Here is a 12,450-nt window from a genome sequence, read left to right as displayed (position 1 = left end):
TATTATACCGACTACTAAGTACCCAAACTAGGCCTAGAGTTAGAGTCCCCAGTAATGGCTCTTAGATTCTTGCCTTCTATTGCCAAGGAAAATACACTCAGTAGGTATGATAACTTATTCTACAGAAAAACAAAAGCAATTTGGAAAATCATAAATGGCGAGCCTTCCAAACTGGAAGATCAGTCCATGATCTAAGATTGAGCATAGGAGCCTGCATTTAGTGCTACAATAAAATGAATTGAAACAGTCATTCAGATGCAGCCTCTCACCCCCTACCATTATGCCCAGTGAAGATTTCAGAGCAACAATTCTCTCAAAAACCACAAGTGTGACAACATATTGCAATTTCCAGTAGCACCAAAAAAAGGAACTCCATGTAACTTAAAATACTTCAGGCGTACATGTAGATTCCGCTACACATGGTAGGTCATACCAACTTCAATCAAACAGATATGGGGGATATTCAAGCCCACAGAAAGGGCGCGGCAGTTTTTACGCAAGAAAGAGTAGACGATATTGACTGCAAACTTCTTTAAGAATGATGAATTCCATTTTGCTTTGATATGCGAGTGGCCTACAACATATGCAACCTCAGCATGCTTGGCTTCCACAAGCTCCAAGAGCTCTTGCTTGACATGTAGATCCTTGTATTTTGTATTCACCAACTCAAAATGAACCGTTGGCCTATTGTTGAGATGGATTGATTCCTGTCTATTCATAGACTTCAATTTCTGCAATGTGGCGGACTTGCTGCTAGTCACAGTAGCAGAGGTCAAAGGGCTTGAGCTACTGCTTTCACCAAAGAATGCAGATTCTGACCTTCTCAATCTAGTCCCAAACTTTTCAGACGTCCTCACAACTGCCATTCGACCATCTACAGAGCCATCAAGAGTACGGGGACCTTCAGCTTCCAGTTGGATGAACTCTGCTATGCTCATCACCAGATCATTTTCAAAATCATCTTCACTGCTATTAAAATCTTTGTAGCCATTTCGGACAATGCAGCGGTACATCCGGTAAGATCTGGGACCAATCCGGCCAATGAGATACCGTTCTTGAAGGGGTACATAGGGAACAGGAACAGTTTTAACACAGACGAAGACAACTACTTGATAAAAAGCGGGTAAGTTTGTTAAGAAATGGTTAAACATTGCTGGGACTCCAGTTGCCAATTCAGTGTATATGAGGCCAATCCCAGGAACCTTAATGACCCCAAGACTAGGACCCTGTGTCAGTATCCATTTCATGGAAACCTTGTTATGTTGGTCATATATATACTTCTTCCTGGAACCATAATGCCAGACATACATAATGAATAAGAACATCGCAGCGATCACAAGAGGAACCCAGCCACCTTTAGGGATTCTCATGCAAGAAGATGAAAGGAAGATAAGCTCAATGGATCCAAAGAATAGGATGAATATAAGGGAAAACACAAGACTCTTGTGCCATACGAGGTTGATGATCAGTGACATCAAGCAAGTTGTCACAAATGTGACAGTCAGATATGCAATCCCTGAAATTAACAAAGCCATATTAGCTATTTCCAAAGAAATTGGGCGGGCGAGGGGGAGAGAGAGAGAGAGAGAGAGAGAGAGATCACACTGAATTTCCTTTTACAATGTCACACAGAAGATATGATGATAAACAGATGATTAGTTATTCCAACTTTTGATGGATCAACACACACCTCCAGCCAACTAGTTAGTAACTACCATTTCTTTTATTTCTCAAAGTTGTCCATAAAAGCAGGTGATAGTGAATCCAGAGGTGGATTCCAAGACTCCAGGCACTGTTGGAAACGTTAACATGATTTATGTAACCATTCTTGATGATGTAGGTTTGGATGGAAACAAAATGGCAACCAAAATGACCTTTCATGCAAGAAGAAAATATTCATCTAACACACATTCTGCTAATATGCATATGCTCATCATTTCTTAAAAAAAAAACAATACACCATGGAATAAAAAGGGGTTAGAAAAGCAGCTTCCCTTTCTGATATCTCTACTATTGAAGTCATCCAACTCCAAATTCACCATTAGCACCATTCCGGTAAACTTCAGGCAGAATAAAACTTGAAATTCTCTCGAACTTCACTCAAATATTTCCACACATGGGTTATTTAGGAAAAATGGCATTCTGTTTACAACTTGACGCTATTCCATAACGCACGAGATCATACAGGCAATAAACCAGCAATATCTCTCTCTCTCAATATATAAATATCTAACCAGCACTGTATCAAAAATAAAAAAGAACTCCAAAGTCAAACACAAAAGTGATGCACACAAGAATTATACATGTACACAAATACACCAATGAGAGAGGACAATTATATTAAAATGAGCAGCTTAACATATATCTTGACAAAAACAACTTACCATAAGCATTTCCAATAGGATTCACATCTCGAAAACCGACTATGACAGCCAGATTGAGAATCATAAGGATCCAGTTTATCTCAGGAATGTATATCTGACCAGGGATCCATCTCCTTGTATGAACAACCTTGACACGAGGGAAACATCCTAATGCATGGCATTGTTTGACAATTGAGATCGTGCCAGATATAACAGCCTGACTGGCGACCATTGCAGCAAAAATTGCCACCACAAGCATTGGCCAAAATAAGGGATCTACAAACATGGCAAGAATATTGCATTAAAAAATAATTAACATGTAAGTCACTCCCCTTCAATGGTGATTCAACAGGAGTTTTAGCTGAATTAAATTTATCAATTTAACTGAATTACATTTATCAACACTCCACTTAACCAGTAACCATGTACACAGTATTGCTATCATCATGATATCGCATTTGGACAAAGAAATATTGTTCAGGCAATTGAAAATTTTAATGTCAATTACTTGGATCGCATACAATATTCTAGGGTATTTACAATGCTTTTGAGGTTTTTATGACTTCCCAAATGATATCACCATGGAAACTGTCTGAATGGAATTGAATTATTTAGTAAACCCTTTTACAAAATATGGTGAAATGGAAGAATCTGAAAAGAGAAGAAAAAAAAAGAAGAAAGAATTTGACTTCTCCACTTGTTCAACAATTTTTCCATCTTTATTGTTTATATATGTTATCTCTTGACAGAATAATTAAAAATGCTGAAGTCAGTCAGTTTACATCATCGGGTGCTACAGGTGTAAAGAAGCTGAGGCAAAGTAGAGTTTATTTGTAGGTGGCTTAGAGTAATGGGCATTAAGCTATAGGCTGGAAGATCATTGCTTGATCTGAGCTAGGAAAAAATGAGTAGGCCATGCTCAGTTTGACTCAGTTTGCAAAGACAAGCAAATCTTTACCAGGATCCAAGGTCTACCCACATGTTTTTCAGTTTCTCTCCGTCTCTCCAAACTCTTAGGCTGCAGAACTGTGGAAGTCAATGAGATAATGAGAAGTGGAAAAACAGAACTACACAAATGACTCCATTCAAAAAGAAAAAAAAAAACAAGAGTTGAAGTTGGGAGGGGGAGGTCCTCCCCTGCCTTCTTCAGTTAAGAAGGTGGCTCGCCATGGAACCACCTTGATTTGGGTCACCACATGGTGGCTGAAGGTGAAGGAGCACCTCCCCCCGCCCCACCAGCCGCCACCCCTCCCGGTGCTGGGATTTTTTTTTTTCCTTTTCACTATTTCTTATTATCTACTAATATTTAGTTTTTTTTTTTTAATCATTTTTTCTTTGCTATACATTATTTTTATTAGTAACAAAACATGATTATTATTAGTTTTTTTTTCTATTTTATTTCTTACTTAAAAGAAAATATGCAAATTTAACCTTAGCAATGAAGATATTTTAGACAACTTGTTCGAAAAATCAAGGGTTTCTTTAAATTTAATTGTGCAGAGTGCGAATTGTTGTTCTTGGAAATTTAGAGCGCAATTAAATAGGGTGGTAGTTCAAGAATGCAAAATTAAATTTTATAAAAAATAAGCTTTCGACTAGAAAGAAAACAACAAGAAACTTTGATATATAACATCAATGGTAAGCTAATTGAGTGACTCAGATCATCAACTGGACCAAATCCAGCCAGGAATCTAACTAATTACTAGTCATGTGCCAATGATAGAGAGAGAGAGAGAGAGAGAGATCAGGAATTCAGCATCATGGCACATTGTAGCCAACAGGATGATGTAAGAAGTGGCATTTATCAGGGAGAGTCCCCCCCCCCCAAAACAAAAAAAAAAAGAATGAATGACTTCAACTATATTTACCCCTTCAATAAACTTACCAGGAATGGAAGCATAAAAGCTCATAGACACTTCGGAAACATTCTTTGAAAGAAATGCAGCTTGGCCCATATATTGAAGTATTAAACATGGGTAAATAAGACAAGAAAATGTGACCTGCACAAAGCAAAAACTATTTAGAGTTTTACTAGCAGTTGTTAACAAATTGATGAAATAATGGTCAATAAATTTAAATTAAAAAAAAACTGAGCCACAATAATAACAAGCACAACCTTAAAATACAAGGAACTACTCAACTCCAGATTGTGGGAAAAGGGGAAACCTGTCCCATTTGACCAAACATATGACAAAAGAGAATCTGGGTTCAGCATACTGCATATCAAAGTTCCCCTGAGACTTTTCCTTTTTGACCATCTACATTGGATGGCAGGATCAGAACCACTGATTCAAAAATGGGAATATTTTGGAATATTTTTCAATTGACATCCTTTACCATTTTATGACAAAATCTTCTGTGGCATCCACCGCAGAAAAATAGAATAGAAATGGAAAACAGAAATTGTGAGTTCGGGAGATATACTTGCCAGTTAAGACTGATCCTCATAGAAAGATGCTAGGTTATTGTTTTGATTCCTAGTATATGGATTGTTTTCCTGACCCAACATCAAGCCCCATCAACAAAGCCAGGCATGATACCTCCCAAAGCGTATAACATTGCCAAAGTAATGAACCACCGGATCCCATAACTCCCCTTCCCCTATAAGAAACCAAGGGGCAAGATGGCAGACGATCATTTTGATGCTAGGCAATCATTTTGATGCCCCAAAACAAGAACATGAAGTTGGTGGCTAGTACAGGGAGATGATGCATTTTGAGGATAAATAGTTAGAAAGGCCGTTTTCCTGCCCCAGCATCAAACCCCATCAACAAAGCCAGGCATGATACCTCCCAAAGAGTAAAACATTACAAAAGTAATGAACCACCAGACCCAATACTCCCCTCCCCCTATCAGAAAAGGCGAGGCAAGATGAACAGCAAGAAACATTCATTGGTATTTGATCCTCATATGCAGGTGTGAAGCTAAAAATTAGACTTAGGCCAGACAACGTTAAAGTACCTTTTAGGCGGCCAAGAGTAGAAGAAAATGCCAAGAAAAATTTAAAGAATCAGATTTTTGTCCTTCCCCTCCTTAGCCTCACCCTTGCTCATGTCCCAAGTGAGTTACAAAAGGAAGAGTAACGAAACGGGATCTATTTCAAATATAGAAATATAAGGGATAATTGCACTTTACCTTTCAAATTACCATTTTGCTTTTTTGCAAAATGATCAGCAATGAGCAAACTATCACTCCTTTTGCAATTTGCCCCCTCTTTTAAGATCCAACCCTTAAGGAGAGGATAAATTACAACTTATGTTTTAAATTGGGGAGCTCAGCAACAAATTTAGTAGTTTGGTGATTATATTGCAAAAGGAGTGATAGTTTGGAGGGGCTAAAGTGTATTTTTACAAAAGATAAAGGAACAGTAGAACAACTAAAGGTAATTTCTATAAGCTTCAACAACAGTTTACCATGATTTAAATCAACAAGCTCTTTCCATTTTGATCTAAATAACCTAGAGGGTAAAACTTTGAGAGTCGGCTCTGCTTGATCTAATTTTGCTGGATACAGTAATGTCCACAGTTATAATGCTTGAGCAGCATTATCTTCCTTTTCCCTTGCCACGATGCACTTATGTATTACCCCAAATTGAGGATATGAGAGTGGTGAATGGAATCTCATATTGCTTAGGAGAGAGCAGCTCTTGCCCTTTATAATCATTTTAGAGAAATGCTCTAACCACAAAGTTATTACACAAAAACAATCACACAAACTAATGTGGCTTAATATGATTCGTCAAATTGTAAAGTTACTTTTATTGTAAAGTAGATCTAATAGATCAAATGAAGCCACGCCAATTTGTGAGATTACTTTGTGTAATTCATTTGTGGATGTAGCACTAATGATTTTAATGGGTTCTAATTGTAACCTTGACTAGTTCTTAGGAGTGTAGGCTCAAATGTGACTTGAGTTTTCCTTGAATTATTACAGATGATATCAAAGACAAGTTCCAATAAAAATTGTAGGCTTTCAGCTGTACCACCTACAATAGAATAGCCTAACAAGCACGTACGAGATTTTAAGGGGGGTTGTAACGAGGGTGGTGAATGGAATCCCCCTTGCCTGGGAGGGAGAAGCCATGCCCCTAAAAGTTGCTTTCTTTGGTTGGCTGGCCTCTCAAGGGAAAATTCTGACCATAGACAAGTTGAGATAGCGTGGTTTTTTCAAAAATAGATTGGTGCTTTATGTGCAAATGGAATGGCGAATTGACAGACCATCTTCTTCTCCATTGTAATGTGGCGAAGGCTTTATGGGATGAAATATTTTTTAGGCTGGACATTGATTTGGTGAGGCCTAAAAGGGTGGTGGATCTTTTGGCTTGTTGGAGTGGAATACGGGGAAATTGTCTAGTAGCGGATGTTTGGAAGATGGTGCCACTATGTCTTATGTGGTGTATTATGGAATGAAAGGAATGGAAGATGTTTTGAAACCAGAAAATGCTTATTTGGGGTGGGGGGGGGGGGGGGGATTAGAGACTTACTTTTCCAATCTTTGTTACTAGTTAATTTTAACGACTTGTATGCTTCTTCTTTTGTTCGTAGGCTGTAATTAGGTATTTCTATCTTGTATACTACCTGTGTACTTGGGTTATGCCTAACTATGAGGATCAATAAATTTTCTTATTAAAAAAAAAACTTTGACTAGTCTATTTGGAGTATAGGCTCATACGTGGCTTGAACTTTCTTAGAGTCGTTACAACTTAAGTGATCCACGGCGAGGAAGCAACGGAAAAGATGAGGAAAAAAATACCGGTAGACAAGCAAGAAAATTTTATGTCCTAATAGAAAGTACACATATTCTCATAACAAAAAGCAGTTGAAGTGAAGTTGCATACTCACATTGATTGGTAGTCCTAAAATTTCAAAGAATTGAAACATATAACACACCAAAAGACAAGTATTTAATGCAGCATAATTAAGGCCGTAATCGGCTCGGCTCGATTACGGCCTTAATCACTTATCGTTATCACTTATTATCTTCAATTTTTTAATGCAGCATAGTAGGTCCATCCAAAGATTTAAATAGGATCGAGATTAAGGCCGTAATCGAGCCGAACCGAGCAGGTCTTTAGCTTGCCAAGCTCAGCTCGACTCAAAATACTCAAGCTCGAGCTCGAGATTATTTTTTTATTCTTTGTTCGAATTCGACTCGATAAGCTAAACTCTCAACTTGAATTCAATCTCAAACTCATCCTACAAACGAGTTCGAGTCGAGCCGACCTCGAGCTCGAATTGTTTATTTTTTTATTTTTTGAATAAGATTTAATAATTAACAAATTAAATAAAAATAAAATAAAATATCTAATATTGAATTTATACAACTAACAAGTAGAATCTCTATTGAATTATAAAATTATAAAAAAATATAAATAATTAATATCTAACTACTTGATATTTATCCAAAATAACAATATATTATATGTTTACACATACTATTAATAGCATATATCTATTTCATATATGGTTCCCGCATACTAGTATATTAAATTATTAAATTTTATCGACTAATTATTATACAAATTATAAAATATACCTATGAATTACATTCACTATATAGACATAAGTAATTAATTACATATTATATATTTAATTATAAAAGTGGTATGCTTAAATTATTAGCTAATACATATATATATGTATATATATAGGTATATGTATATATTTATCAATATATGAATGAGTTTTAATCGAGTCGAGCTAACGAGTCGACTCGAACATAAACGAGCGGGCCTTAATGAGACTTAGCCGAGTCGAGTCGAGTTTTGTCGGGTATGTGTCATTTACAAATCGAGTGGGTATCTACTTTCACAAACAAGCTTTTTTTTTCACGAGTCGAGTTCGATTCAAGTTTAACCGAGTGAGTACCAAATAGGCTATCGAACAGACTGGTTCATTTACAACCCTAATCGAGATCTTTTAATCTATGGGGTGAGTTGTTTAACCCTTTAATGCTGGTAATGTACCGTTCAAGAATTTTTATTTTAACCAAAATACGAAAACCCAAAGCCTCTATCAGAAGTAAGCTTTAAAAGTTCTAAGCATTATTACCCATTTAAGGCATAAGTTGCATTAATGACCATATTTCATTCTTGTGGCTTCAATATTGTTACCCAAAAACATTAGATATGGAAACAGAACCCTATTCTGCAATCAATCATTTTACATACCCTCATTGATGCTGCGGTGAAGTAGCCAAGTTCTGCAAACATTGCTTCAGTTCCTGCAGTCAACAAGAAAATTCTACACAGATTAACAAGTGCAGAGCTTAACAAACCAGAAGAGATTCCAAAGGCCATATTTACCAGCAACACAGAGTATTACTCCTCCAAGAGAAACCCAACCATCTTTTCCTGTGTCCTTAAAGAACTTGTAAATATAATATGGAGAAAGAGCCTGGTATACCCTTGGATTCCACTTAATGACATTGTAGACACCAACAGTAGCAATCGCAAGGACCCATAGAATCATGATGGGAGCGAACATAAATGCCACCTTGTGGCTGCCTCGGTGTTGCAAGACAAAAAGACCGACCAGTAAAATACAGGCAATAACAATCACGATACCTGTGTAATTATTTAAGTGTTGGCAAATTCAATTGAAAGTCAGAAAAAAGACAGTAAACTGAATTCCAGTACATTACTCCATGGTTAACAAATAGTTATATATGCATAAAATAATAGCACTTTTATATGCCAAAAGCAGACAATTCCAGAAAATCCCCCAACTCTTACCCTCTTGCTAGGCATTGATGCTGAAAGGATCAGAAAATAAATTATGTAAAATTTAGGTTCCCTTTGCCAATGTGAACTCAGGCATACAACATTGTGAGTTCAAAAAGGTTATAGCTCTCATGTATAGCCCTCTTAGTTCTCATCATAGCATTTCGTGTCTCATTTTCCTCATAACTTTAGACTGAGATCTTCCCTCATAACTTTAGACTGAAATCTTCCTTGTACAGAATGAGGTCAACTTATCATAAGATCATAGATCATAACACTTCTCAAGTTAGATACCCTTTTCAGCAAGACATATAATATTAACTTTCACATTTCGTAGATAAATTACTTACAAAAAAAAGTTTCCTTGGCAAATCACAAACAAGTTGAAGACATATGCATACATTTGTATATTATTTTTCTCTTTTATGAGAGTCATACTCACTATTATGCAGATTTGTCGCTCGAAATTTTAGGCCCTCAACAGATGAAAGAACTGCCAAAACAGGATATCTATTAGCACAGGTAGAAAACAATAGACGCACATAACCATGAGTGATGGCAAAATCGGTCAGTAGAAGTTCAACTGAAAAACTCTAAAAAAAAAAAGTGAAGAAAGAAAGTGCATTTACCAGAAATTGCAGGTGTTAAGACACCAACACTAATTACCATGCAAGCACCAAATAAGGTAACAATCAGTAAGCCGGTTTTTGTGCTTTTATGCCTCTCAACAAATCGTCTAATTATAGAGGAAGGTATACTTCTATTTGAGAAACCTCGGTAATGATACGTGAGAAGCTCCTCATCCGCTGCTTGATAATTAGGCAGCAACGAGAATTTTGCATTTCGGCAAAGGAGTGAATATAATGCCATAATTCCTCCTGCAAATGACTAAATGGTCATAGATACATCCAAATAGAAAACAAGGAAAACAACTTGTAGCTTCTTTGGGGAAAAAAATTGAAATCTTTACCTTCACCATTGTCATTTGCACTCAGCATGATAATGACATACTTCAACAGCGAAAGAAGGGTAAAAGTCCAAAAAATCAAGGAAAACACCCCAAATATTGCATCCTCAGTTTGATAATTACCCAAACTCCCAGAAAATGTACTCTTGTAAACATAAAGTGGGGAAATGCTCAAGCCACCAAAAACTAGCCCAAAGCTCTGATATACCAAAATCAGAATTTGTTTGCGCTGACGTCGACCTTCAACCTGTTTAAATACGGAAAGAAAGTAAATTTCGGAAATTAACAATTATTGGATCATTCCAGCAGTTGCATGAAGAAAGCGATAAAAAGATATCATTGGTTTTGCAATATTACCTTTTAGATGAGAAACATGTCCTATCATACTGCAGAGTTCCATGGATTTCAAAGTAGTTTCTTTTAACACAAGTTATTACTTCTCGCGAGAGAGAAAGGGGAGTAATAAATGATCTTTTCTGAATACCAAAATAGTAGATAAGTACCAAATCAATCTTCGTTTTATAGTTCCCATCAACATTTCCTCGTTGAATTCTCAAAATATCTATATCTTAATCAAATTTCACAAGGTATTTTTCAATCAGCCTCATCAAACTCCAACTCTCAAAGCATTAACCGTGCTTGAATCTATTCCAAAGTGCTCGCTGAGCGAGCACAAAAAAGGGGGAAAATCAAAATAAAAAGACTCAAGCGGGTGACGTTCCAAACAGTTACAGCTAAGCTTTTTTACTCCAGACTGCTCAGCCAATTTTCTCTTGCATCACGAAACCAAAAATTCGATCAATTGCTTCCAGCACGGTTTCACACTTTGAACTCAATCAGATATGATAAGACTTTAATCAAATAATACCATAATATGAACCAGCAACAAAAAGAATAAAAGGGAAAATATGCGTGTGTGCGCACGCGCGCGCATACATATAAGAAAGAAAAAAAAAACGAATTAAACACTGTTTGATTATCAGAAAGTATGGACAAATAAACTAGCTAAACAAACGAATTTGGTTTCGATGTGAGAGACGAAGACGTACCATGGTCGTTCTTCTCCTCCTTTCTCTGTCGCTAAATTGCTGAAAACGAAGAAGCTCGAAGCGAATGCTTTCGGGATTTTCTATATATATACGTAGAAAGTTTTTTCTTACGACGAACGGATCGGAATCTCGCGGGTTAAAAGGACTGTTTCGTCTCTTTTTATTTCAACTGGGAAAAGACAACCAAAGAAAAAAAGGTATTACTTTTATCGCGTATCATTCCTTGCTGTCGGTGATTTTTTATTCCAAACTTTCTACTATTTTATCAATGCAGAAATTTTAAACATAATAATTTATATATTATCGTAATTTAATCATTAATTTGATTCATTAAATTATAAATTTCTTGTTATTATAAAACAAAATTTGATATATTCTATTATATTAATTCATTTTATCGTATAAGTATTTCTGTGTAAATTAAATATTTCTGTGAAAAGGGTAACTACTTTTTTACAAAATTTTAAAATGTACTGTTTTTAAATTGAGGGACAATGCTTGGTTGCATGCGTTCCAAATATGCACGTCAGTCTAAATAGTTTTTTTTTCCATTAAGTATTTTTTAAACATTCTTAACCATTAAGAAAAAATAAAAAATAAATAAATTTATTAATCACCATTTCTTTAATCATTAAGAAAAAATTAAAATATATATATACAATTAAAATAAAATAATTTATAAAAATAATTCAACCAACACAGTTGAATAAGATCTCTAAGGATTTTGCATGTATTGTCTAGGGTTCTACATAAACCAAATTTATAATAATATGCAATATTAATATATAATAACTAAAGTATAATAACATGTATTAGTAATATATAATAATCAATATATAATAATATGTAATACTAATGTATAAACATTAACATATAATAACATATAATACTAATGTATAATAACATTAATTTGTATAATAATTTATTTTTTCAAATTTTGTTATTTTTAATAAAATATAAATCCAAATTTTGTTTTTTTTTTAACAAAAACTGAAATCTGGAAGTCCAAATCTAATTAGTGAGAGTCCAAAATAGTCAAATTGAAAGTTCAAATAGACTAAGAGAAAAATCTCAATACAAAAATCTAAATCCGACTCCACTCCAACAAGTTGGAGTTGGAGTCAGATTGGAAGCTATACGAATCGGAGTCAAAATTGGAAGTTGGATTCAACCTCTGACAAAATCGGGATTGGAGTCGAAGGTAGGTCGGTGCTCAACCCTAAGAGGAGCACTATTGGTCATGCAAAATTTTAACAAATCTTTATATAATATGCTTTTTTTGTTTTGTTTTACAAATGTGCGTTATATATTGTCCATGTGAATTATATTAAAATAGTTTATTTGTAAGAT

At 35.4% G+C, this 12,450-nt stretch overlaps 1 protein-coding gene across 2 annotated transcripts; it reads right to left on the bottom strand.

Annotated features, from left to right (window-relative positions):
• Positions 1-126: 126 nt before the first annotated feature.
• On the bottom strand, positions 127-11,245 carry LOC109003496 (potassium transporter 3). Of its 2 annotated transcripts, XM_018981644.2 has the most exons (9): positions 11,101-11,245; positions 10,055-10,298; positions 9,714-9,962; positions 9,527-9,577; positions 8,668-8,928; positions 8,533-8,585; positions 4,249-4,363; positions 2,385-2,639; positions 127-1,516 (listed from the first exon to the last, which is right to left on the bottom strand). In XM_018981644.2, the coding sequence occupies exons 1-9, from the start codon at positions 11,101-11,103 to the stop codon at positions 414-416; spliced, it is 2,334 nt and encodes a 777-aa protein (XP_018837189.1). In that variant the 5' UTR covers positions 11,104-11,245; the 3' UTR covers positions 127-413. The 2 variants fall into 2 exon arrangements, with proteins under 2 accessions (XP_018837189.1, XP_018837190.1); XM_018981645.2 differs by lacking the exon at positions 11,101-11,245 and having other exon boundaries at positions 9,714-9,972.
• Positions 11,246-12,450: the final 1,205 nt, after the last annotated feature.

This window comes from Juglans regia, chromosome 2 (genome assembly GCF_001411555.2).
Source record: "Juglans regia cultivar Chandler chromosome 2, Walnut 2.0, whole genome shotgun sequence".
Classification (NCBI taxonomy): Eukaryota; Viridiplantae; Streptophyta; class Magnoliopsida; order Fagales; family Juglandaceae; genus Juglans; species Juglans regia.
The sequence above is the reverse complement of the archived record's forward strand: the minus strand, read 5'-3'. Positions and strand labels throughout refer to the sequence as shown.